The 27,411-nt window shown below is 46.2% G+C and overlaps 1 protein-coding gene across 3 annotated transcripts in view; it reads right to left on the bottom strand.

Annotated features, from left to right (window-relative positions):
• LOC110535611 (rab effector MyRIP) overlaps nt 1-27,411 on the bottom strand; it is a 153,270-nt gene that overhangs the window by 59,697 nt on the left and 66,162 nt on the right. For all 3 annotated transcript variants that reach the window (XM_036935342.1, XM_036935344.1, XM_036935343.1), the window contains exon 3: nt 6,532-6,753. In XM_036935342.1, the coding sequence (XP_036791237.1) occupies nt 6,532-6,753 (222 nt within the window). The remainder of the gene's footprint in view (nt 1-6,531; nt 6,754-27,411) is intronic.

The following is a 27,411-nucleotide window of genomic DNA, read 5'->3' as shown; positions in this document are numbered from 1 at the left end:
GGGATGTGAAATGGCTAGCTAGTTAGCGGTGTTTGCGCTAAATAGCGTTTCAAATCGGTGACATCACTTGCTCTGAGACCTTGAAGTAGTAGTTCCCTGCGGCTTTTGTGGAGCGCAGGGAACTCTGGTAATTTTCTGGTAAAATTGTGTTTCGATTGGTCTCCCACTAAGGACTTGTGACGAGCAGAATCCACAACCTCGGGAACACTCTGCACAGTTGCTTTTGAGAGTGTAGATGTTTTGTCTCACAGTAATACAAGTTAAAATCATTTCCCATTAACCCATAAAACAACAAGGGCTTAGCAGTCGTCCTGGTATCCCATAAACTGATTTAAGAATCACAAGATTCCCAATCGCCCGTGTGTGAACAGGGAGGCCCAGCCGCTCACAGACTGAACCATCTGAAAGTGCCCTTTCACGTGGAGAGCTCCATTAATTCTCTGTGCAGAACTAATACAACTGAAGTCACCTGAGGACACACAACGGGCGTCAGAGCACACAGCACAAGTGCAGACACGATGTCTGTTTCCTGACTCGCAATGCTGAATTGGTGAAACCGGAGGCACAACAGGAGCCACAATGGAGTTGGGGCCACAGCTGTGAGTGGCAGAGGCTTGACTCTCTGGGTATCACACTGTCACACACACAGACACCAGGGAGGCCTGCAGACTGACAGAGAAACCATGGCACCACTATATTATCCCACAACAATGAGTCAGACATCTCTGCAAGGTGACACAAACACACACAGCGCGGACACACTGCAAACCAAAAAAAACACACACTGGCTTGGCACCTGCCAGAGCGGATGGATGCCTGTTTGGCTGGCAGCAGTAACACCAGCGGGTTATCACCTGCTCCAGATACACACCTGAGCCCCTACAGAGAGACTCTGATAGAACACATGAGGCCAACAGAGCAACAGTCACGAGAACTCCAGGGAGGACAGAGAGCACGCACACGTACGTACCTGACACACACACTCAGGAAGATTGCCTCTAGGCTAGAGCGTTCAGCTGTAATTAGTTTTGAGGAAGTTCCTGCACGAATTCAATTGGTAAAAATGAACCAGGTTTGTGAATTAGGCTGTTTCAATTTCTGAAGTACGGGCTGTTAACTGTATCCTAAACGAGCACTGACAATTCCACCCGTCTTCTCTGGTCAATGGCTACCATGTCAGACAGGAAGAGTCTAAAGGAGAGGAGCGAGGGAGAGACCGTGATAAAGAGGGAGGACGACAGCGAAAGAAAGAGATGGGGAAAGAGGTCGATGGCGAGAGATGAGGAAAGAGCGCGAGCAAGAGAAAGCCGAGGAAATAGAGAGAGAGCGAGAAAGAGAGAGAGATGAGGAACGGGAAAGGGAGAGAGAGAGAGGAGGAGATAATTATTGCTCTAACTCAAGTGGACTGAGGCTGCAGGTATAGTGTTCAGCTCCACTCTGCAATTGGCCCGAACCGTTTCAATTGACTAAAAGCTTATTGGGAAAGGAAATAGAGTGAGTCTCTAAACCCCCCCCCCCCCCTCCCCTCGCTCTGCTTCCATCTCAATAGATAGACTGAAACTGCTCAGGTCAGTGCAACATACACACTTGAAAACACCCATACACACCCACCCAGGAGATGAACAGTCTGTTATCTACCCCATGGCCTTTAAGCTTTAAGATGGGTACTGGGGATGATGCTGGGGCTGCGGAGAAGGACATGATTACATTTGAGCGGAGAGAGTCTGCTCTCAACTAGCTGGACTGCCTGCTAGTCTCCCAAATGGCACCCCATTCTCTATTTAGTGCACTACCTTTGACAAGCAGTGCACTGCATATAGGGAAGAGGGTGCAACTACGGAAGTAGTCGGTCTGTCGACTTCCGTTAGTCTACGAGGATGTTCTTCTCCATTAGATTAAACCAAATCACATCGGCTGCTCTTTTGCTCATCACAAAGATGCGCGTGCATGTCTGCATGCTACGATAGATCACATAATGCATCTCTTCCACGCATATACATCTGCATGGCTACTTCAGGGTGACGTTACGCAATCCATATCCTAATGACAATACTCAGAAACGTCATGTCTTTTTGCGCACACAGACCTAAACCCACACTCTCCATTCAGTGCAGTCTGCTCTACAGTGACGCAGAGTGGGTCCATCTAGTCCGATTGAGAGCGGGGAATGAGGTTGAAATGCAAAATGTGGAGAGAACGGCGACTTCCTCACACAGATGGATGTGGGGAGAGCAGCACGCGGCAACTTCAGAGGGGGGGGGGGGGGGGGGGGGGGGGGGGGGGGGGGGGGGGGAAATGACAAAGAGGATTTCATATTCATTCGCCAGAGTGTCTGCTCTGCTGGAGAACGGGGAGGCAGTTTGTGGCTTCGCATCACTCGCTGTCATGACACCAGCCTTTCTACATCTCTGTCTCTCTGCCATTTTCCCGAAGGGAGGTATTAAAAGTCTGTGTGTCTGTGACTCTAGGGAGGAAAAGGCTTCCCAGACAGTGAGGACGCGTGTCTGTATTTCTCATTAAAAAGACAAACTGGCCAGTCAACCACCGCGTGTGTGTGTGTATGTGTGTGTGTGTGTGTGTGTGTGTGTGTGTGTGTGTATGTATGAACTGAGGGATGGACCGCCCGGTTAATATAACCAGACTAGACACGGTCACGCTTGGGACGCTCAATGCACCTGGTCATTGAGGACTGGTACGGGTGTGTGTGTGTGTGTGTGTGTGAGTACGTGTGCATGTGTGCGTATACTAGTGTGTGAGTTCAGGGACTTACAGGCAGATAGTGTGACGGGCCTGTCACTACAGTGAAGACTCACAGGAGAAGAAGCTAGCATCAATCTGATTACCTTTCCACATGGCCCGCCCAGTTACCTGCCTGACACCATCTAGGTCTCAGCTCCAGTACATCTCTTCCTGGGTCGTATTCATTCGGCACCAAACGGAAGTACGTCACCTTTATTTAACTAGGCAAGTCAGTTAAGAACTAATTCTTATTTACAATGACGGCCTACACCGGCCTAACCTGGACGACGCCGGGCCAATTGTGCGCCGCCCAATGGGACTCCCAATCACGGCCGGTTGTGACACAGCCTGGATTCGAACCAGGGTGTCTGTAGTGTCAGGGTGTCTCTAACCCTGAGGTGCAGTGCCTTAGGGCTCCCGAGTAGCACAGCGGTCTAAGAAAACAGACTGAAACATGGAGGAACTATCTGAACTTGTCCATTAAGAAACACTTGTTTCGGTTTTCTGTTGTAAAAAAAAAAAATGTTTTGCTACGGTGTGCACGAAGGAATTACGACCCTGGTGAAGACGATAGCAGCCAAAATGAAGTCTGGGTATTATTCTGATGCACACACCTGTAGGACGAGCATAAACTGTGTACAGAGAATGCTTGTGAAGCGATGCAAACTCATAATTTGGTGTAAATCAACCCGTATGTTTTTAGAACTCAAACTCACATTACCAATTGATGTAATCAGGAGAGAAATAGCTACTGTGTAAATACTGCAACGTGGGTTTTCAAATGAAAAAGCCCAGGCATTTTGAAGCCCTGGAACAGTTTGGCAGGGCTCCATTTCATACACCCTTCTTCTTTCTGCGAGGCTGTGGGAGCGGCTGACGTGCAGTCCAGAAGACAGCCAGCCACACGGACAGGCTGTTTCACACATGCAGTCGGTCCAACACCTCCAGCAATACACTACAGTACCGCGCTAAATGGGGAGGAGAAATATAAGCAGCCCACAAGCGGCAGGTCACTAGCCAACCGCCAAAAACCCAGGTCTGACGGCCTGATATCAGGCAAGGTGGTGAAATAGCCGTGGATTTTTATGGCAGTCGTTTGTTACAGTTGACTAGTATATCAGGGTGATAATTCCCCAGACGGTGGGGAACGATGGACGCTCTTGTCCTTGTTGCAGATAATGGAAAGGAGAGGTACCGAATGATAGCTACATCGACTGCTGTCAACAGTGTGTGAGAAATATCCGCGTCTCAAATGTTCGCACCCGTGCTGGACCAACAGGAAGTACTTATGAGCGAAGAGAGAAAGGAGAGTGCGGGCTTTGATCTTTTAAATTGCACGGCGGCAAAAATCGCTTCAGCTACACAAGCAACTGGATTGACCGTAATCGAATCGATGCTGTTATTCTCGTGCGTGTTTAGTACGGACACGCGGTTTAAGAACATGCCTATGGGCCCCGGTCAAAAGGAGTGCACTACACAGGGAATAGGGTGCCATTTGGGATGGAGGCCGTCTTATGCGGTAATACATCCCATCATGATGGTTGTTGATATTATGATAGCATTTAGTATAATTTATATCAGTGACTCTGAACAGTAATGAGCGTATTAAAGAGCTGGACGCCTCAAAGTCTCTACTCATCTCAACACGTTGGAGGGAGCTACAGCCCTTTGCCTTAGGGTAGTATCAGGGAGAGGAAGGATGGGGGGGGGAGAGAGAGAGAGACAGAGGCGGGGTAGAGAGAGAGAGGGGAGCGGAGAGAGAGAGGGGGGAGGGGTGGAGATGGATGGAGGATAGAGGAAGAGAGGGAGGGGGATGACGGAATAGAGGGAGGGGGATGGAGGAAGAGAGGGTTAGAGAGAGAGGGAGGGGGTTGGAGAGGGAGGGGGTTGGAGAGGGAGGGGGTTGGAGAGGGAGGGGGTTGGAGAGGGAGGGGGTTGGAGAGGGAGGGGGTTGGAGGAAGAGAGGGTTAGAGAGAGAGGGAGGGGGTTGGAGAGGGATGGAGGAAGAGAGGGAGGGGGTTGGAGAGGGATGGAGGAAGAGAGGGAGGGGGTTGAGAGAGATGGGGGATGGAGAGAGATGGGGGATGGAGAGAGATGGGGGATGGAGAGAGATGGGGGATGGAGGAAGAGATGGAGGGGGTTGGAGAGAGATGGGGGATGGAGGAAGAGAGGGAGGGGGTTGGAGAGAGATGGGGATGGAGGAAGAGAGGAAGGGGGTTGGAGAGAGATGGGGGATGGAGGAAGAGAGGGAGGGGGTTGGAGAGAGATGGGGTTGGAGAGAGATGGGGGATGGAGGAAGAGAGGGAGGGGGTTGGAGAGAGATGGGGGATGGAGGGAGATAAAGATGGCGGGAGGGAGGGAGTAAGGGGGGGGGGGGCGGAGAGAGAGGGGGGATGAGGGAGGGAGTGACAAGGGGAGTAAAGAGAGAGGGGGGGGGGAGCGAGAAACAGAGCAAGAGAGAAAGAAAGAAAGACCAACCAACCTCCACCCTGATGGATAATAAATCAACAGTTTTGTCTCGTAAACCCAGTTTGGGGCTACGTGTCTAATTCTATACCACGCCTTGGCATGTTCCATCATCACACACACACTGTGATATCACTGTCATAGATGGTACGGAACACAGTTTTCCATGTCAGCGACTCAGGTGGTAGAGAAGACTGACTGGGCCATCCTTCAGGCATTTCCATCCATGTTTCTAAAACCACCCAGAAGGCTGACACACACAACAAAGTGTGACGCTGGAGCGGACGTCGATTAAGGCAGCCCCCTGCACCCCTCTGATTCAAAAGGGCTGGGTTAAATGCGGAAGACATTTCCATTGAATGCTTTTAGTTCTGCGACTGACTAAATATCCCCTTTCACACACATAAATGACATGACACAAACACATATCATATGAAGTCTACACACACTTAGGTGAAGACACAGACAAACAGCTTTCCACCCACCCAGTTCACACACCCTTGAAAAGCAGTGTTCTGGTTTTCATCAAGCTCCTAGTATAGAGTATAGCCCGTATAACACAACATACTCTGCTCAATTCATCACCCTCCCAGTGTAACGCAGCTCAATACGGTGAAGCCTGGTTAGTCTAGCTTCATGTTGGTGTCGGAGTTTGTCTGTGCTATGACGGCAAGCATGCACAAACACACACACACACACACAAAGTCTCTCCTCCGGACATATACAACATGGACAACACCTGGCTGCAGCATCCCAAAAACACCTTTCTTCCGTCTCTCACCTCATACACTCTCCTTTCCTCACAACCTACACCCCCCCCCCCCCCCCCCCCCCCCCCCCCCCCCCCCCCCCCCCCCCCTCCTTCCCCTCGTTCCCAAGAGCTCTCTCCGACACGACGCGCTGTTCTCTCCCCCTCCTCCCCGGGCTCCCTCTTTTTGCCCGTCTTCTCTTTCTCCCTCCCTCTCTTTCACTCCTAACTAACTCTGGTCAGCGTTGACAGACTGTAGTAACAGCGACAGCAGTGTAGTATCCACCTCATTCACTCTTCCCTCCCTGCCCTTTCTTTCTCCCTCCATCCCTCTCTCTCTCTCTCTCTCTCCCCAGGCTCCAACCCAGCTATCTGCCTCTCTCTCCCCGGGCTCCAACCCAGCTATCTGCCTCTCTCGCTCCCCCCCTCTACCTCCCTCTGCTCTCCCTCGGCTCCCGTCTTTCCCCCTAGTCTCCCCATCTCACTCTGGTGTTCCTGTCTCTCCCTCCCTCTCGCTCTCTCTCTATCCATTCATTCATCCAGTGAGATAGACAGGATTCAGACCGTAGTAGACTGACCTGGTCTTCTGGCAGACGGTACAGAGCCAGGCTTTCTCCCGCTTGCTGTAGGTGCGGCAGGTCTTGCAGACGTTGTACTGGCAGTCCAGACACGGGCGCTTGGGGTTGACCAGGAAGGTGAACGGAGAGCAGCAGCGGATACAGCAGTGCTCGTTGAAGCGGTGCTGCTTGGAGAGGATGGAGCATCTACTGCCTTCCTCCGCCAGCTCCTGCTTCATCTCACTGCCCCGACGGATAGAGACCGGGAGGAGGGAGAGTGGGAGGGGGGGGGGGGGGGGGAGAGGGAGGGAGTGAGTTAGCGAACAGAGAGGTGGAACGTGAGGCGGCGGAGAGGGGAAGGCGGAATAATTGGACGCCGTAACAAATGAACAATTAAAAAGGGGGATAAGAAACGGAAGACGGAGAGTGTTAAGGTGGCGCCTGACATTTCCAATCGGAGAGACTGTCACTCCTCGTCAAAGCCAGCGGGATATTGAGGACGCGGCATGCTACACACGTGTGTTTGGTGTGTGTGCATTAGTGTGTGTGTGTGTGTGTGTGTGTGCCTCCTGTGTCTGAAAGTTGTAACTCTTAATGGAACAGGCTTAGTAGCTGCTTTCCTCCCTGTAACATATTGTTCCTTACTAGAGGTGTTCTCAGACTGGTTGCAATGCAGCTACCAACAAAAGCCTCTCAATACCAGAATTTGCACTTTAGCACTAGATAGTATTTGTCATTATGCCAGCATTATTGAATGTATTATAATGTAGTAACAAAATAACATGAATAGCAAGGACGGAGAAAAAAAAAAAGAAACCAGACGGATGAAAACGGACCGAAACGGCGAGGGACTACTTAAATATGTCCAACACGAAGCTCTTGCAAAACGGTTTGCTACGGTGTGCACGAATGAACACGACCCTGTTCCCCGACTACATTCCCTCTGCTGGTGTCCCATCAGATGAACTCCTTTCCCTGTTAACTAGCAACAATAGGGGACTCATTAGTGTTACCCGTCTTGTTGCCTACGTATCGTGTTCCCTCTACAACCCCTAATGACACAGTACATTAAGCTATAGGACTATCCCCATTGTAATAACGACGACGATGATGATGATGATGATGATGATGATGATTATTAAACGGTGCGATATTAAACAGCTATACAGCTGGCGGTCACTGGGGAGCTTTAAGCAAAACAAACACATGTACAGTACACACTGAATGCCACGCTCAGGCGTTGGGTAAATAGTGTTAATGACGAGTATGTGATCCAATTACACCGCAATTATAGGGGCTAGGGCTTTGGTTCAATAACAATGGTCCCGCTGTACTCTAAATGAGGCTGACTTAAGGCCACACACACAGGTTATTCCAGGTATACTTAGTTAATTACACAATTACCTTTCTGTAGGATGGATGTGCATCAATTACTTTCTGTGTATCTGTGGTGGCCGCAGTGTTGCAGTTTCACGGTCTGGGACTTGACCTTTGGTGACTTAGATTCTCCTTCTCGAGACTATGATGAGGAGAATATTAGCAGCACTGGGTGAGCAGAGCAACGAGGGTTCTGTCCTTTATCAGTGGGAAGGGCCAGCCACACCCTGGGCACACACAGTCTACATCAACTGGTGAGCCGCGGGGGAGCAAGCGATGAGTGTGAGCAGACAGGCAGGCAGGCTCCACTCCATCTCCGATCATAGGCTACACATCGCGCAAGTGTCTCACTTGCCTTCCCGTAACAACCATTAAGAAGCACAAATTGCTGTACGAAATTGAAAACAATACTAGTATTCAGTTTAATAGTAAAACAACAGTCTAGCTAGGTGTCTCTCTCACCCCTTGAGTATAGAAAGTAGGCTGTGTCTTTGAATGCGTTTTCTCGCTGTTCCCGCCCACTCCCCCCCCCCCTCCTGCATCCCATAGCCAGGTTCTGACAAGTCTCCCTTTAGTTTTCACTATGCAATAATAAATAAATAAAAATGACAAAAATGTTAGTGGGTGATTACAAAAAAGTAGCCGAGAGCCTGACTTGCCATTCATTTATATAATAATTAAGTAGTTTAAAACAGGTTGAGTAGAACTTGTGAGGTAGTGATGATTAGTAAATTAGTTGGAGATATACCGCCATCTGGTGGGGACTAGAAACAATTGCATAATAACACCAACTATAAATTGATGGACTCGTGACTCGACCATTGGTGACTCGACCATTGGTGACTCGACCATTGGTGACTCGACTATTGGTGACTCGGACTTGGACTTCAGCCATAGGGACTCGTTACACGACTCGGACTCGAGCACAGAGGACATGGGACTCGACTCGTACTCTAGGCTTAGTGACTCGACTACAACACTGGGTGGTTGCCCTAGCAACAAGCTCTCACAGTTTCACTTCAGAATACCCAATGTTTGTCCATAAGGTTTGGAATAGGGTTAAAACATTAAGTTTAAGGCATTCATTCAGAATAGTTAAGGTAAGGGTTAGGAAAACATTTCAAAATGGTTTAAATTAAATGTGCATAGCACTGATTGAACACGCAACCCTCGGAGTCGGTACTTGCGGCTTACGCCCATCCCCAGCACCCTAGCAACACACCGCAAGCCCACTTGATGGTAATAGCGCTCACTGTTGCCCATAGTGGCTGGTTTTGCCGTAATCTCCCAACGTCCTGGGTACCTGGTCGGTAGTCCAAATTTCGCCTTGGATCTTGAGCGACCTGGCTGTGTACTAGCCAGATTCTTATGGGGCTAGTAGAAAGGTGAGCGACAGGGTGAGTTTAACCCATGGTTGGAGAGTCAATTATTCACACACATCTCCTCTCCTCCGGGATTTACTGTGCTCAGGGTAACTCCCACACAGCTTCTATTGATCCTACATCTACGCACACACACAAAACTAACCCTCCATCTTTTCATATCCATCCAGATACTTTTATCTACCCACAGAGACCTATAACTTAATTATTTCTCCACAGTGAAAAGCCACATAGTGCAACGTGATCTTCTAAATCTAGGTAGTATCGAGTACTGCAGAGATAGTGAACGCAACCTGCGATGTGAGGGGTGGGGGTCCAACCGTGTGTGTGTGTGTGTGTGTGTGTGTGTGTGTGTGTGTATGCATGAGTGTGTGTGTGTCTGTGTGTGTGTGTGTGTGTGTGTGCATGCATGAGTGTGTGTGTGTCTGTGTGCCTGCGTTTGACCCAGGTAGCGGCTTTGACCCATTTTAGTGAGGCTCCCTAACGCTTAATGCCTTGCACTGAGGGGCCAGATGGATGATACTGTAGCTCTGGATGATAGCTCGGTAACAGTGCAGATAGGCCTATAGGCCAAATGAGCACGGTAATACACACATATACAACAAGGACAGAGAGCCATGTAACTCCTGGTGTCCCATCAGATTAAAGGGATACTTCAGGGTTTTGGCCACGACGCCCTTTATCTGCTTCCCCTGAGTCAGATGAACTCGTGAGAATACAAATTGTATGTCTCTGTGCCCAGGATGAAGGAAGTTGGAGGTAGGTCCGCGAGGGCACCCATTGGTAGAATGGTACAAATAAAAACAGCTGACATTGAACATCCCTTTGAGTTAGGTGTGGGCGGTATACCGGTATGAATGTGAATACTGGTATGACGTTGTGCCATGATATGGATTTTGCCATATCGTGATAAATGAATAAATGTCGAGTGATACAGCCTAGTGGGCTAGTTCAAATTGTTTATCTTTTACTAAAAACAGTCTCTTTTTTTTTTTAGCAAAGCAAAAAAGTAGAAGCATGGAGGTCACATGCAATCTGCCTGCCAATCAAAGTCAACAAAACAAGCACACGCAACTGCAGAGTAAGCAAACGTTTAGCGAAGTAAACTCCGTTCGTAAGCCAGTGTCCAAAAATCAAGCAAGCATGAAGACAAGGAAAATAACGCTATCGAGGTTGATTTTTGCAGGACGACGAACAATTGGTCCAGGGAAAAAAGGGGGAGGGGGGCTCCTCTGCCGTTTGGAACTGGTTTGGCTTTAAGATGTCCGACCTCGACCAAACAAACAGTACTGTGTAAGTTGTGTCGACGCATTGTGCTCGTCAAAAAGGTGGAAACACCAGCAGTATTTTTTCCCACAACCTGAAAACCATACATGTGCGCATGTGCGCGGATAAACTGAGCCTGATCCTCCACGAGATCATCACAGAATCCTCGACACGGTGGGGATCTCGACTGCAGATGGAGAGAGTCCTGGAGCAGGAAAAGGCCATCACACAAGTCCTGGCAGCAGACAACAACAAAAAAAACACTGCACCTTGCATCCTCCTGGCAAGACATTAATGTCTTTGAATCTATCACGGCAGCATTTAAGCACCTCCAGGATTTCAGACAGGAGAGACATACGTGACTGTGTCCTATCTGAAGCCCGTCCTCCATTTGTTCAAGACGAAGGTTCTGAAATCCAAATGAAGGTCGACGCCAAACTGACACGAGAGATTAAGATGAGGGTCCTCAATTCCCCGAATGGCAAATACACCGACCCTGAAACAGAGGAGCTGCTCACCATGGCTACCTTGCTGGAGCCAAGGTTCAAGACCACCTAACATGACCACTGAGAAGCTGGTGGAGGTGAGAGCTGCCTCCGAGACAGAAGCCCTCCTTGTAGGGAACACGGCCGTGGGAGACTTCTCTCGCTCTCTTGAAGAGGACCAGAGCGAGAGAGAGAAAGAAGCTGCCACTGCTCCACAATCAGCAAAGAAGTCCAAGAAGAGCCTTGGGAGCCTCTTTAAGAAAAGCAGTAGTGCACCTGCCTTGAGAACCCAGAGGACAGGTCACGGAGCGAGAGCTGGACAGCTACACTCTGATGGCAGCAGAGTGAGGCTGATCCTTTGGAGTGGTGGTGAGCTCACGCATCCCCACAAGTGAGTTATCTGACAAATAAATACTTCTGCATCACCTGCCACAAAGTTGGCCCTTCTGAGGGAGCATTTAGCACTGCGGTCACATGCCACAGGGAAACTTTGAAGCCAGAAACGAATCAATAGGCTGGTGTTCCTGACACGGGACTTGTGAAGAGGGAGGCAGTGCATTGTTACATGGTGAACTGAGAAACATACAGACTCTCTTGGTAAATGCTTGAAGAAGTTCATTTGAAAAGGTTTAAAACTTGAATTCATAATGACCGGTGTTATGCTGAAAAAAAAGACTACACTTACTGTATATTTGACAGGAAATATTTTATTTAGTTTTACTGCATATTTATTTGTTTGTTTGCACAGGGGGAATTTTTTTTTTTGCAATGCCCCCCTTTCTGTTTCTATAAGGTTAAAAGCAATATTTTGTCAATAACTTAAGGGCTCAATGTACAAAGAAAATTGTACAGTACATTGTGATATTATCGGTTCACAGTTGAGAGTTAAGTAGGCCCTCATTCACCACCGTAAAGCCCTCGTTATTTCGTTGCTTTGACAAAGTAACTTTTTGAGATTAGGATTTATTTCATGTGATTTAGGGTTTCATTTACGTCTGTCTGCCCCTCATGAAGGTCAAACCTGAACTGAACACTCGTTTTCATAATGGTGAAACTATTTTCAAAAGAAACACTGAACATCGAGTAAAAGCAGGTTCTACTCTTTTTTGGACATTTTGTGGTGTAAAACTGACCCGCTCAAGCATAACATGTCAACCCTGTTACCGATCGATAGACAGGCTAGACATGTTTTAACAATATCCTTTTGGGGCGGCAGGGTAGCCTAGTGGTTCATGGCAGATTTAAGAAGCAATCATGTATCTATTAATGGTCAGTATTAGTGAGTGTGCAGTCCGTACATCATTCATCTTAAATTATCCAGTAGGTTGCTGCAAACTAGCCCTGCAGATCCTGGGTATAATTCAAGAGGTGAGCAGCAGCCACTGGGCCCATATTCTGTTTCAAAGAAGGACTGCTGATCTTGGAACAGTTTCCTTTGGAACATAATGAAGGAGATTTATATACAAAGTTACATCTAGAATTGACTTCCTATTTCGCAAAACAAAGCCTCCTTCACTCATGCTGCCAAACATACCCTCGTAAAACTGACCATCTTACCGATCCTCGACTTCGGTGATGTCATTTACAAAATAGCCTCCAACACCCTACTCAACAAATTGGATGCAGTCTATCACAGTGCCATCCGTTTTGTCACCAAAGCCCCCATATACTACCCACCACTGCGACCTGTACGCTCTCGTTGGCTGGCCCTCGCTTCATACTCGTACAGATCACTGCACCTGTACATAGCCCATTTATAAATAGTCCAAACAACTACCTCTTCCCCTACTGTATTTATTTATTTTCTACTTTGCACACTCATCTGTCAAATCTACCATTCCAGTGTTTTAATTGCTATATTGTATTTACTTCGCCACCATGGCCTATTTCTTGCCTTTACCTCCCTTATCTCACCTCATTTGCTCACATTGGTTTTAGCCAGACCTTTTCCTCGAAAGTGAAGTTAAAGACCCTTTAAAGACCCAGTGACTACTAAGTATTTTTTATACCTCCGGCTTTGGGCTGGATGTCAATGTGTAGTTCCTACATGCATAATTAATCTATGAGGAGAATTACTGTTTTACATCAATTAACCACAAAATCCCCAATTTGAAAGCAACTTTTTCTGGAAGCTGTGCTACGCCATTTTCCCCCACGTGGGCCAGCCCCCTAGCAATTAGAGTTTAAGTCAATGAGCTTCAGCCATTTGAGTGAGGGGCTGAAGATGCACACACAGCAGTGAGAGAGAGAGAGCAATGACGTGTCGCACATTTCTGCGACGCAGTAACGCAATCGTCGGGGACCACGTTTGGCTCGTGAGCGCTACTTTCAGAACTACCGTCTAAGAAGTATATAAAAGTTACGGAGAATCTCTTTGAATGTTAAGCCTAGTAGAATGACCATTCTTCTTCAGACCTTTTCACACACACACAACAGAAACCACGTGTACAAGGGAGGAAGGATGCATGTTCAAAGTATTGGAACAGGGCCGCAGCGTGTACAGTGTGTGTGTGTGAGGGACACACACTAAGTGTAACCCATCCCAGAGCTAACCGCTAGCGTCTGGGAACCATCAATCCAGGTGAAATAACAGCAGGGAGACCACCCGGCAGACATTTCATCATGGAGCGCAGCCTGGGGATTTACAACCTCTCTCTCCCAATGGTTTATTCTACAGAGTATGTCTCTGCCCGTTAAATAGACCAGCCCAGAGAAACGGATACACACACACACACACACACACACACATAGAATTACATATAGAATTTATAGGATCTCTATGTTCACACATGCTTGGCCCACACACAAACACCCATGTGCACGTATGCACACACGCACAGTGATCGACCAAGTGAGCTTTGTCCCTTCCCACAGCTTCTTCTTCCTCAGCGGTTGAGACGGCTGGCTGATGGGCTTTCCACTGAAGAGATGAAAAGCCTGGTGCTACGTCCCAAATAGCACCCTATCCCCTTTATAGTGCACTATAAAAGGGAAAGGGAGCCATATGGGACGCTGGCCGTAATCAGTCCTCCGGCGATGTGACCGTGCCGCCCTCCCTACACTAACCCCAGGTTAACGTTATAAGGCCATTCTGTGTTCTCACGCATGTACTGTATGTCTGGGGTCACACGACACCACGGGTGAATGTCCCCAACCTTTCATGAGTAAAATACCAGCAAAGAAGGAGAGTTAAACGTGCGTGTGCATATACAGCACCTTAATGTGCCTGTGTGTGTAAGACATTATAAGACCTTGTTAAGTGTCAGGGAGCCTTAATAAGATCCTGTGTGATGTTTAAAAATGGGGGGAACTTTTCTTATTAGCTTGCCTTTACTATTTAGTAGGGCCGAGATGACATCGTGGCAAGGTAAACAAAAACGGATTTAACATCTTTAGGAAAACAGCACTGATGTGGGAAACATAAACAAACACGTTGTCATCCGGAGTCACGTATTCATTTTGCAAGCTACAGCAGACAATATTTAACATACAGCAGGTTTTTAAAGGACCAAAGAGTTTGATCTGCTTCGAGTTTTCATTTTTGCTATTGAAAAAATATATGATACTGGTATCGTCACAGCCCTACTATTTAGTCAATAATTAATTCCCCCTCTTATTCCCTATGCATGGCACGGTTTACTGCTGCAGTCTGTAGATTGATTGAGAATGGGGATGCATCGCACATGGCACCCTATTCCCTATATAGTGCAACAATGTATACAATAACACTCCAGTCTGGTTTTAGACCCCTCTGAGTCACTGGCTTACAAGTACTCTTCCATGCCGTCTCTAGAAGGGATGTGTCACGTCGTGACCGTCTTCTTTCGCTATTACTCGTCTTGAAAGGGTTGAGTCACTGAAGTGATCTTCCTGTCCGGTTTTGCGCCCCCTCGGGCTCGTACGGTGGAGGAGATCTTCATGGGCTATACTCAGCCTCGTCTAAGGGTAGGAAGTTGGTCTGTTGATATCCCTCTAGTGGTGTGAGGGCTGTAATTTGGCAAAGTGGGTGGGGTTATATCCTGCCTGGTTTGCCCTGTCCGAGGGTATCATCGGACAGGGCCACAGTGTCCCCCTACCCCCGCTGTCTCAGCCTCCAGTATCTGTGCTGCAATAGTCTATGTGTCGGGGGCTTCTCGTATCTGGTGTCCTATGTGAACTTACTGTAAGTATGCTCCCTCTATTTTGCCTCTCTCTCTCAATTTAAGGGGCTTTATAGGCAAAGGAAACTTATGTTTGTGAAATAAACAATACAAAATTAACAGTAAACATTACACTCAAAAGTTTAAAAAGAAAATGCATTTCAAATGTCATATTGTCTATATACAGTGTTGTAATTATGTGCAAATAGTTCATGTACAAAAGGGAAAATAAATAAACAAATATAGGTTGTATTTACAATGGTGTTTGTTCTTCACTGGTTTCCCTTTTCTTGTGGCAACAGGTCACAAATCTTGCTGTTGTGATTGCACACTGTGGTATTTCACCCAATATATATGGATTGGATTTGTTTTAGAATTCTTTGTGGGTATGTGTAATCTAAGGGAAATATGTCTCTCTAATATGGTCATACATTTGGCAGGAGGTTAGGAAGTGCAGCTCAGTTTCCACCTCATTTTGTGGGCAGTGTGCCCTTCTCAATTGCAACACTCACTGAGTCTGTACATAGTCAAATATTTTGGGTCAGTTACAGTGTGAACTCTGTTCAAGGCCAAATAGCATTCAAGTAAAAAAAAAATGTTGTAAATTTCCAAAGTATCAAGTAATCATCTTTTTGTTTTCTCATGATTTGGTTGGGTCTAATTGTGTTGCTGTCCTGGGGCTCTGTTTGTTTGTGAACAGAGCCCCAGGACCAGCTTGCTTAGGGGGCTCTTCTTAAGGTAAATTTCTCTGTAGGTGATGGCTTTGTTATAGAAGGTTTGGGAAACACTTCCTTTTAGGTGGTTGTAGAATTTAACGGATCTTTTCTAGATTTTAATAATTAGCCGGTATCGGTCTAATTCTGCTCTGCAACAATTATTTGGCGTTTTACGTTGCAAACAGTAACAGTATGGTGTTTATCCCATTTTGTGAATTCTTGGTTGGTGAGCAGACCCCAGACCTCAACCATAAAGGGCAATGGGTTCTATAACTGATTCAAGTATTTTTAGCCAAATCCTAAATTGGTATGTTGAATTTTATGTTCCTGTTGATGGCATAGACCTTTATTGCTGATGTTTAGACAGAGGTATATATAGTTTGAGTGCTCTAGGGCAACAGTGTCTAGATTAAATTTGAAATTGTGATCCGGCAACTGGACCTTTTTTGGAACACCATTATTTTTGTCTTACTGAGATTTACCGTCATTGACCAAGTCTGACAGAATCTGTGCAGAAGATCTAGGTGCTGCTGTAGCCTCTCCTTGGTTGGGGACAGAAGCACCAGATCAGCAGCAAATAGTAGACATTTGACTTCAGATTCAAGTATGGTGAGGCCGGGTGCTGCAGACTGTTCTAGTGCCCTCGACAATTAGTTGATAGAAATGTTGAAGAGGGTGGGGCTTAAGCTGCATCACTGCATCCCTCTCACTCCCTCCCTCCCTCTCTCGCAACTGTTGTTTCTGAATGCTCGGCTATGAAAAGCCAACTGACATTTACTCCCGAGATGCTGACCTGTTCCACCCTCTACAACCACTGTGGTTACCAACCCTAACCCTGCTGGTCATCTATGAACATTTGAACATCTTGAAGAACGATCTGGCTTTAAATCGCCATGTACTCTTATAAATCTCCACCCAGCACAGCCAGAAGTTTCTCTCTAGGTTTCTTTCTAGGGAGTTATTCCAAGCCACCGTGCCTCTACATCGCTTGCCGTTTGGGGTATTAGGCTGGGTTTCTGTATAGCACTTTGTGAGATCTGTTGATGACACTGTTGACTAGGGTCCATAGCGCTATGTATGGAATAGGGTGCGATTTGAGGGACAGCCTGGGACTTCAGGCAGCAGCAGTGTTAGGGACAGATTTACGTGGTTCAGGAAAAACTATTAGTCTGGAGATAGAGTGCAGAGAACCCATGGATTACACATTCTAGCTTACCAACATATTTCACCTTCTTCTGAGCAGAAACATGACTTCAAGAAGACAAGTGCACAGAGGCAGAAAAAACAGACAACGGCCTTATTGTGTGTGTGTGCGACTGACAGGCGGTAAGTAATGTGCTGCTTTCATTTGATTTCTGTTTTTGGAGAGCTGTGGCAGAGGAGCTGACCTGGGACTTGGCTTGTGCGAGTGTGTGGATGACTGCTGCTGCAGCTGAGAGAGCGAGAAACAGAAAGAGAGACACATACACTACCTTTCAAAAGTTTGGGGTCACTTATAAATGTAACCAGAATAGAAAGATGGAGGCCCCGGTGCACAACTGAGCAAGAGGACAAGTACATTAGTGTCTAGTTTGAGAAACAGATGCCTCACAAGTCCTCAACTGACAGCTTCATTAAATAGTACCCGCAAAACACCAGTCTCAACGTCAACAGTGAGGCAACTCCAGGATGCTGGCCTTCTAGGCAGAGTTCCTCTTTCCAGTGTCTGTGTTATTTTTCCCATCTTAATCTTTTCTTTTTATTGGCCAGTTTGAGATATGGATTTTTCTTTGCCTAGAAGGCCACTACTCCTACGATGAAGCACGGTGGTGGCGTTTTTCTGCGGCAGGGACCGGAAGACTAGTCAGGATTGAGTCAAAGATGAACGGAGCAAAGTACAGAGATCCTTAATGAAAACCTGTTCCAGAGTGCTCAGGACCTCAGACTGTGGTGAAGATTCACCTTCCAACAGGACAATGACCCTAAGCACACAGCCAAGACAACGCAGGGGTGGCTTCTGGATAAGTCTCTGAATGTCCTTGAAGACTGGAGCCTTTAATTGCTGCCAAAGGTGCTTCAACAAAGTACTGAGTAAAGGGTCTGAATACTTGTGTAAACGTGGTATTTCATTATTTTATTCATATCATTTAGCAAACTTTTCTATAAACCCGTTTTTGCTTTGTCATTATGGGGTATTGTGTGTAGATTGATGAGGGGAAAAACGATTTAATCCATTTTAGAATAAGGATTTAACCTAACAAAATGTGGAAAGTCAAGTGGTCTGACTACTTTCTGAAGGCACTGTAGTGGTCAAACCCTAAAACAGCCAAATCCCCCCCAAAATTCAAAAGACGCAACAAAAAACACTTATGACTATTTTACAAAGCTCTCTGCCTGGGCTACCTTACGGCGCCATGGCAACCACAGACCTCTACAATATCTTCGTGACTAGCCAATTAGCCCTATTGACTTACTATGGGTGTCATCGGGTGTATAAGAGGCGAAGTCAGGTGCAGGAGAGTAGAGTGATGTAAACAGGCACACTTTTATTTTAGTTCCAAAACGAGAGCACTACATAAGTCAAATTGGCTCAAAACACGGAACATAACAAAAGTAAAGCGCGTAATAAAACACCACAATAACACAAAAACAATTACACACAAAACATGGGAAACAGAGGGTTAAATACAAGTAGATTGATTGGGGAAATTAAAACCAGGTGTGTATGGATACAAGACAAGACAAAACAAATGGATATATGAAAAATGGAGCGGTGATGGCTAGAAAGCCGGTGATGTCGATCGCCGCCCGAACAAGGAGACGAGCCGACTTCGGCGGAAGTCGTGACAATGGGCTTCAATCTACATACACTACAGTGGGTCTTGTAGGTAGGTAAACATGATAAATTAAAACAGTATGTTATTTTTTATGTATCAACTTAAAATATTGTGAATGGGCAAAATGTCATACCGTAGTTGGTGTATATTTTCTCTCGCTTCATCTAAAATAATTCATTTGCATTTTGCATAATTTTTTTAATGGCTGTGTCATGTGCATTCCACTGAAGCTTGCATCGATGCATGTTTCAAAATATGTACAAAACGGATTTCACAGCTGGGAAGTGCCTTCCGTGCACCGTTGTGCATATACGGAGTGCGGTAGTATGCATATTGAGAAACACCCAGAGTCTGTCACCCCCATACAGCACACAGCGTAGATCAGGGCTTCTTCTCTCTAGACTTATTCATTACAGTTGTCATCTGTCAAAGCTGTGTGTGACTCCAAGCTGACTCTTTCAACGAGCTTCGCTTTGGAGATAGCGAGCTAAGCTAACCACCCCAGGTTACAGTACAGTGCTTCTCTCTGTAGCCCCCACGCATCACAAAGCCCAGATAAGGGCTTCCTCTCTCTCTCTACTGGAACTCACCCCATGTTACAGCTCTCTTCACCCTCCTCCCAGCACACAGCCAAAATAAGCCTCCTTACATTTGTAATGAAACCCCAGGTTACTTTGAGGGGCAAAATAATGACGACTGTCACAAGGTTTACAAACTAACTTTTTGCTTGCACAGCTCATGTTAAGGCCAGCGCCAGAAGACACTTATTGCTAATCATCCTCTTGGTTATCAGCTAGCCATTTTGTGTTTTTAAACCTCAGTCAGTCAGTCAGTCTCTCTCTCTCAGCAGCCAGTTACAGAGGAGAGTTGGTGCTGGGTTAATTGACCTTGAGATGAACCGTGAAGAGTTTAAAGCTCCAGAGTCTCCTTCTCCTCCCCACCTTCTCCTCCTATCCACTAAGATCTCTCTCTGGGTGGACGACTAGTGATGTACTCAGCAACCACCCAGCAGGAGAAGCCTACTACTGTACAGTAGAGAGAAATGGTCTGATTTGAAAGATTGAAGAGCAAAAACCTCTGGGGATATTCTTAGGGTGAAAAGAGAGTGAAGTCTCTATGGAGAGATAAAGCACAGTTCCCATCCCTCTTTGGCTGCAACCTATTCCCTATTTAGTGGACTACTTTGACCACAGTCCTACGGGTTTCACTATGGGCCCTGAACAAAAGTAGTGCACTATATAGGGAATGAACTATATAGGGAATATGCCATTTGAGACGCAAACTATGTCCCTGTTCCGTGACTGATGGAACCTGTCCCAGGGGGAAGGGAACAAGGCACAGCACGTGTCATTACCCAGTTTCAGGTTGTATTGCCACATGCACAAGTACAGTGAAATGCCTTTCTTGCGATGCACTGATGGCAGGGTAGCCTAGTGGTTAGAGCGTTGGACTAGTAACCGGAAGGTTGCAAGTTCAAACCCCCGAGCTGTCGTTCTGCCCCTGAACAGGCAGATAACCCACTGTTCCTAGGCCGTCATTGAAAAAAAGAATTTGTTCTTAACTGACTTGCCTGGTTAAATAAAGGAATAATAAATATTATAAGTATTATAAAAGAACAAAAACACATGAGAAATAGAAATGAGAAAATACACATGTGCTTTTAAAATGATTTGTTTTACCTTTATTTAACTGGGCCAGATATTTAAGAACAAATTCTTATTTTCAATGATGGCCTAGGAACAGTGTGTTAACTGCCTGTTCAGGGGCAGAACGACAGATTTGTACCTTGCAACCTTCCGGTTACTAGTCCAACGCTCTAACCACTAAGCTACCCTGCCGCCGCTTATCTCAAGTGTGTATGATAAGTGTGTGTGTATATATATACACAGTGGGGCAAAAAAAGTATTTAGTCAGCCACCAATTGTGCAAGTTCTCCCACTTAAAAAGATGAGAGGACTGTAAATTTCATCATTGTTACACTTCAACTATGACAGACAAGATGAGAAAAAATAATCCAGAAAATCACATTGTAGGATTTAATGAATTTTTTTGCAAATTATGATGGAAAATAAGTATTTGGTCACCTACAAACAAACAAGATTTCTGGCTCTCACAGACCTGCCTCTTCTTTAAGAGGCTCCTCTGTCCTCCACTCGTTACCTGTGTTAATGGCACCTGTTTGAACTTGTTATCAGTATAAAAGACACCTGTCCACAACCTCAAACAGTCAGACTCCAAACTCCACTATGGCCAAGACCAAAGAGCTGTCAAAGGACACCAGAAACAAAATTGTAGACCTGCACCAGGCTGGGAAGGCAATCTGCAATAGGTAAGGAGCTTGGTTTGAAGAAATCAACTGTGGGAGCAATTATTAGGAAATGGAAGACATACAAGACCACTGATAATCGTCCTCGATCTGGGGCACCAAGCAAGATCTCACCCCGTGGGGTCAAAATGATCACAAGAACGGTGAGCAAAAATCCCAGAACCACACGGGGGCACCTAGTGAATGACCTGCAGAGAGCTGGGACCAAAGTAACAAAGCCTACCATCAGTAACACACTACGCCACCAGGGACTCAAATCCTGCAGTGCCAGACGTGTCCCCCTGCTTAAGCCAGTACATGTCCAGGCCCGTCTGAAGTTTGCTAGAGAGCATTTGGATGATCCAGAAGAAGATTGGGAGAATGTCATATGGTCAGATGAAACCAAAATATAACTTTTTGGTAACTCAACTCGTCGTGTTTGGAGGACAAAGAATGCTGAGTTGCATCCAAAGAACACCATACCTACTGTGAAGCATGGGGGTGGAAACATCATGCTTTGGGGCTGTTTTTCTGCAAAGGGACCAGGACGACTGATCCGTGTAAAGGAAATAATGAATGGGGCCATGTATCGTGAGATTGAGGGAAAACCTCCTTCCATCAGCAAGGGCATTGAAGATGAAACGTGGCTGGGTCTTTCAGCATGACAATGATCCCAAACACACCGCCCGGGCAACGAAGGAGTGGCTTCCTGGAGTGGCCTAGCCAGTCTCCAGACCTCAACCCCATAGAAAATCTTTGGAAGGAGTTGAAAGTCTGTGTTGTCCAGCAACAGCCCCAAAACATCACTGCTCTAGAGGAGATCTGCATGGAGGAATGGGCCAAAATACCAGCAACAGTGTGTGAAAACCTTGTGAAGACTTACAGAAAACATTTGACCTCTGTTATATACCCTTTGTTGGCAATGACAAAGTATTGAGATACATTTTTGTTATTGACCAAATACTTATTTTCCACCATAATTTGCAAATAAATTCCTAAAAAATCCTACAATGTGATTTTCAGGATTTTTTCCCCTAATTTTGTCTGTCATAGTTGAAGTGTACCTATGATGAAAATTACAGGCCTCTCATCTTTTTAAGTGGGAGAACTTGCACAATTGGAGGCTGACTAAATACATTTTTTGCCCCACTGTATATATAGTCCTGTGTGTGAGAGTGTGTGTGTGTGTGTGTGTGTATATATATATATATAGTCCTGTGAGTGTGCAAAGAGTCAGTGCAAAAATAAAAATACAATAAAACGGCTTGGTGGCTGGAGTCTGAACAATTTTCCGGGTCTTTCTTTCACACCGCAAAAATAGAGGTCCTGGATGGCAGGGAGCTAGGCCCCAGTGATGTACTAGGCTGTCCGCACCACCCTCTGTAGCGCCATGCAATTGAGGGCTGTGCAGTTGCCAAACCAATTAGTGAGGCAGCCAGTCAAGATGCTCTCAATGGTGCAGCTGTAGAACTTAAGGATTTGAGGGTCCATGCCACATCTTTTCAAATTTCGGGAAGAGGTGCTGTCCCGCCTTTTTCATGACTGTGTGTGTGGACGATTTTAAGTCCTTAGTGATTTGGACACCGAGGAACTTGAAGCTCTTGACCCGCTCCAATGCAGCCCCGTCATGCCAGATTCACAAAACACTTCTTATGCAAAAACGTACGATGCTTCTTAAGAAAAAAAAAGAAGTTTGTCAGATAGTTTATAAGTGCAATTCCTCAACAATATCTTAAGATTTTATGATCTTCTAATGAAATCTTCTGATGATTGTTGCTAGGCAACAGTTTTAGCTAGCTATTTAGCTAAAAATGGCAATCATGTTAGCATATTTATTACTGAGATTACTGTTCTAAAACATTTTCTTGGGTTTAAAATAATCAACACTGAAACTTTCAGATGAAGTTTGAGAGTGAATTAACATGTTCAATTACGTTCATAAGTTTTTTTCTCTCACGGCCCTGAGTTTAAGACAAGGGTTTGGCTATCTTGGAATGAACAACATTTCCAAAAACATTGTACTTTTTTTTCTTAACTTCTAGCTTAGAAATAGCACAAGAAATGTTCTGTTTGAAGAATAGCAACTTTGCTTAACTATAGACTTAAGAAGAAAGTTAAGGAAAAAAATGTTAGTTAAGAAGACATTTCTTCTTAAGAAGGTTTTGTGAATCTGGGCCTTGGAGATGGCCCATCAGGAAGTCCATGATCCAATTATAGAGGGAGGGAATCCATCCCAGGCTCCCAAGCTTGGTGACGAGCTTGGAGGAGACTATGGTGTTGAAAGCTGAGCTGTAGTCAATGAACAGCATTCTCACATAAGAATGTGAAGGGCGGTGTGGAGAGCAATTGAGATTGTGTTGTCTATGGATTTGTTGGGACAGTATACAAATTGTAGTGGGTCTAGGGTGTCTGGGATGATGGATTTGATGCGTGCCATGAACAGCCTTTCAAAGCATTTAAGATTACAGGTGTGAGTGCTACAGGGAGGTTGTCATTATGGCAGGTAGCCTTAGAGCTTTTGGGAACAGGAAAGATGGTGGTCAGCTTGAGACGTGTGGAGGCTACAAACTGGGACAAGAGGAGGTTGAAAATGACAATATGCCTGCCAGCGGCTCTGCGCATGCTCTGAGAATGCGCCCTTGAATATTGTCCTGCCACATGAGTGTTGACCTGATTAAAAACCTGACTCATGTCAGCCTCGGAGAGCAAGATAACCCAGTCCTCTGGGTCAGCAGGGGGCCCTCGTGCACGGCTCAATGTTTTTGTCCAAGCGTGCATTAAAATGCATTAAATTAGTCTGGTAGAGAGGTATCGTTGGACAGATCACGGCTGGGCCTTCCTTTTTAATTTGTAATTGTAGCCCATGCCACATGTGGTGGCCGTCAGACTGTGTAGTAGGATTCCACCTTGTTCTGATATTGTTCTTTTGCTTGTTTGATGGCTTTGCGGAGGTCGTAGCGGGACTTCTTGTATTTGTTCGTGTCCTCAACCGTAGCCTCAGAGTAAGATGCGATAGCCCTGTTTGTGGTAGCCCTGTCCTTTAGTTTAGCGCCAACCTCAGTGTTAATCCAGGGCATTTGATTGGGGAAGCAGTGAAACTTCACTGTGGGGACAACGTTCGCGATGCATTTCCTAATGAAGCCGGTGACTGAGGTGGTTAGCTTGTCGACGCTATCGACGTAGTCCCAGAACATATTCCAGTCAGCGCTGGCAAAGCAGTACTGTAGCATAGCCTCTAATTCGAAGGACCATTTCTTAACGGAGCGCATCATGGGTACTTCCCGTTTGAGCTTCTGATTGTAGACAGGAAGCAGGAGAATAGAGTCATGATCTGATTTGCCGAAGGGGGGGGTCAGGGATGGCCTTGTGTACTTGTTTGTAGGTGGAGTAACAGTGGTATATTACTTTACTGCCCCCTAGTGGCGAAGGAGACGTGTTGATAGAAGTTGGGCACCGTGTCTTAATGATGTGGAATTTAAATCACCGGCAACAAGAAAATAAGCTTTTTTTTGCTTGTTTATAGCCTGGTACAGTTTGTTAAGTGCCAGCATGTTGTTTTTCTTGTCCTGAGATGGAATGTGTACAACAGTCACAATAACAGCTGAAAACTCTCTTGGGAGGTAAAAGGGTCATCAGGTATTCTGAGTCTGCTTGGTGAACGGATCATCAAAAGAGTTGGGAGAGCCATATCTTGTCTGAAAGCCATGTTTCAAAAAAAGCAGAGAATATTGCAGTTACAAGAGGCCCGTTGATAGCAAACCCACTAGTGGAGGACATTCATCTTATTATCAAGTGATTGGCCAATAGAATGGTGGGAATAGGTGGCTGGTTTTCTCGTCGCCTTCATCTCGCCAGGACTCACCTCTCCTGCCTCTTTCGCCGGTGTTTCTTATTGGAGAGCCCGGAAATTGGGTCTGAATTGCACAAAGAGCCCAGGACAGCCGGAATTGAGGTTAGTAACCGCAGATCTGATATTGAAAAGTTCTTGTCGCTCATAAGAAATTATAGCGGATACATTTTGCACAAAAAAAAAAAAACTAAACGGCAAAAGAATCACAAGATGGTAAAGTTGGGTCCGGAGAGGAAGAGAGACTGGGAGAGGAAGAGAGAAAAGTGGGGATGGGGAAATGGAGGATGGACTAGAGCAGGGTTTTCCCATGTTTCTCGTGTAAACATTCTATTTCACATGTGAAAACCATGTGGTTTGGAACACTTCACGTGGTGATATTTCACCTCAAGTTTCACAGGTGACGCCCTGAGAACAAAAGTCAGTCGTTAGGATGTCCCCCCCGGAACGTCACGCAAGAGTTTTCAACTTACACATGTGACACAATTTGACACACGTGATTACATTGTGTGTATGTTTATTTATACAGCTAACCTCACAACCTCGTAGGGTCCGCTGGCCAGGAGCGCTGCTCACACACACACACACACGGTAGGGCAAAGAGTGGGATCTTAGAGAAGCTTACCAAGTGGAGATAACGCTTCATCAATTACTATAGTAGGCTGCACCACTGTTGTCATGCTCTCACAAACATGCTAATAAAGACACACACGCACACACGCATGTACGTACTCACTCACGCAGGCATGCATGAACACATGTACACGTCATTCACACACAATACGACCTATGGTGCAATAACAAAAATGACAGACGATGGGTAAGAAGCTGGTTTGCACTAGCAAATCCTGATTGTACAGTCATCACATATTCAAGTTTCTCTTTTATCCCAAAAGTCGAAACGAGGCCCATAACTCATCACTGATTTGAGAATATAGGACGTGTTGCGTATTATCTAAGTTGATCTCAGTTTGTGTAACGTTAGGATATATATCACTGTCCCCATCTCTGTCCATCACGTTTCCCTTTGACCAGGACCCATGGTATGCCTGGGGTGTGGTGTGACTGTGTGACGCATGTCCTGACAGCCCCCCCCCCACACACACACACACACACACACACACACACACACCCCCATCCCTGAAGAGCGGATTAAGTACTTTTTCATTGCATCTTTCGCTATTCACATATTTCCACTTCTTACATAGAGTCAGATTATATTCAGTTGGACCAGCACACAGTAGAGAGACACACACAGAGAACAGGTCATGTGTACTGCTTACAGTATTGATTTGGCACTTTGACTGTACCATGACAAAAGCCATGTCTGTCAGCTGTGAGAAAGTGCATCAGTCTGTCCGTGTGCATCCCAAATGGCAGCCTATTCCGGACTGAGGAATTCCCTGGGTCAAAAGTAGTGAACTATATAGGGAACGGGGTGCCATTTGGGACACGTGGTGTCTGTGTGCATATCTAGAACACCCACACAACCCACCAGCCAGCCAGACAGGGTCATACCAGTGGGTGTTTGTGTTGTGTCTGCTAGCTTTGTCCAATATGCCTCAGAGCGTAGTAGCATTCTGTTAATGCTTAAATCAAACCGTATTGCTTGGCTGTTACAAATGGCCAGCGTGTCTCAGCCTCTAAAATCGATAACTTGTAATGTTGAAAACTCAATAGCATATTTTTCACTCTTCAGACCTTGATCTAAAATTGCTTCTTGTGGGCTGAGAGAAGTCCTTCTCACTCCCACTCCAGGCGCTCAGTAATCAAACGTGCTCAAGGGCTGTGCATCCGTCCATCAGTCTTGCCGGCGCAAATTTGTATCTTAAAAGGGCTGTGCCGCTCGCTCAGGCCTACCCTGAGTGCTGGCAGAGGCTGGGCCTAATTTATCATTTTTAGGGGGGGTTGGGAGGGGATGTCTACTGTCAGAAATAAGGGTCACCCTCAGAGACCCAAAACAGGGCTTTATGAGGGATGCAACACTGGCACACGCATACGGATGGCTGCACGCACAGTGCCAGTCCATCCCCTTCCAGTACTGGATCTGCCACTGCCTCTAGAGAACATGACTGTAAGGCAGCCATGTTCACCAGCCCATCCCCTTCCAGTACTGGATCTGTCACTGCCTCTAGAGAACATGACTGTAAGGCAGCCATGTTCACTAGCCCATCCCCCTCCAGTACTGGATCTGTCATTGCCTCTAGAGAACATGACTGTAAGGCAGCCATGTTCACCAGCCCATCCCCTTCCAGTACTGGATCTGTCACTGCCTCTAGAGAACATGACCGTAAGGCAGCCATGTTCACCAGCCCATCCCCTTCCAGCACTGGATCGGTCACTGCCTCTAGAGAACATGACTGTAAGGCAGCTATGTTCACCAGGCTGTACTCCATTGTTTCAGTCTATAACAACACTATCAAAGCCGGTCAGTTCTCCTCCTCTCCTTCGACGACACGTTCTACACACAGCTCTAGGGGGTTAGTAGCGACAGTCAGTCAGTGTGCCTCTACTCTGTGTGGAGCGGATGGAGTGTACCACAGTAGTCAAGTTTCACTGTGCGATAGA

Source organism: Oncorhynchus mykiss, chromosome 11 (genome assembly GCF_013265735.2).
Source record: "Oncorhynchus mykiss isolate Arlee chromosome 11, USDA_OmykA_1.1, whole genome shotgun sequence".
Lineage (NCBI taxonomy): Eukaryota > Metazoa > Chordata > Actinopteri > Salmoniformes > Salmonidae > Oncorhynchus > Oncorhynchus mykiss.
The sequence above is the reverse complement of the archived record's forward strand: the minus strand, read 5'-3'. Positions and strand labels throughout refer to the sequence as shown.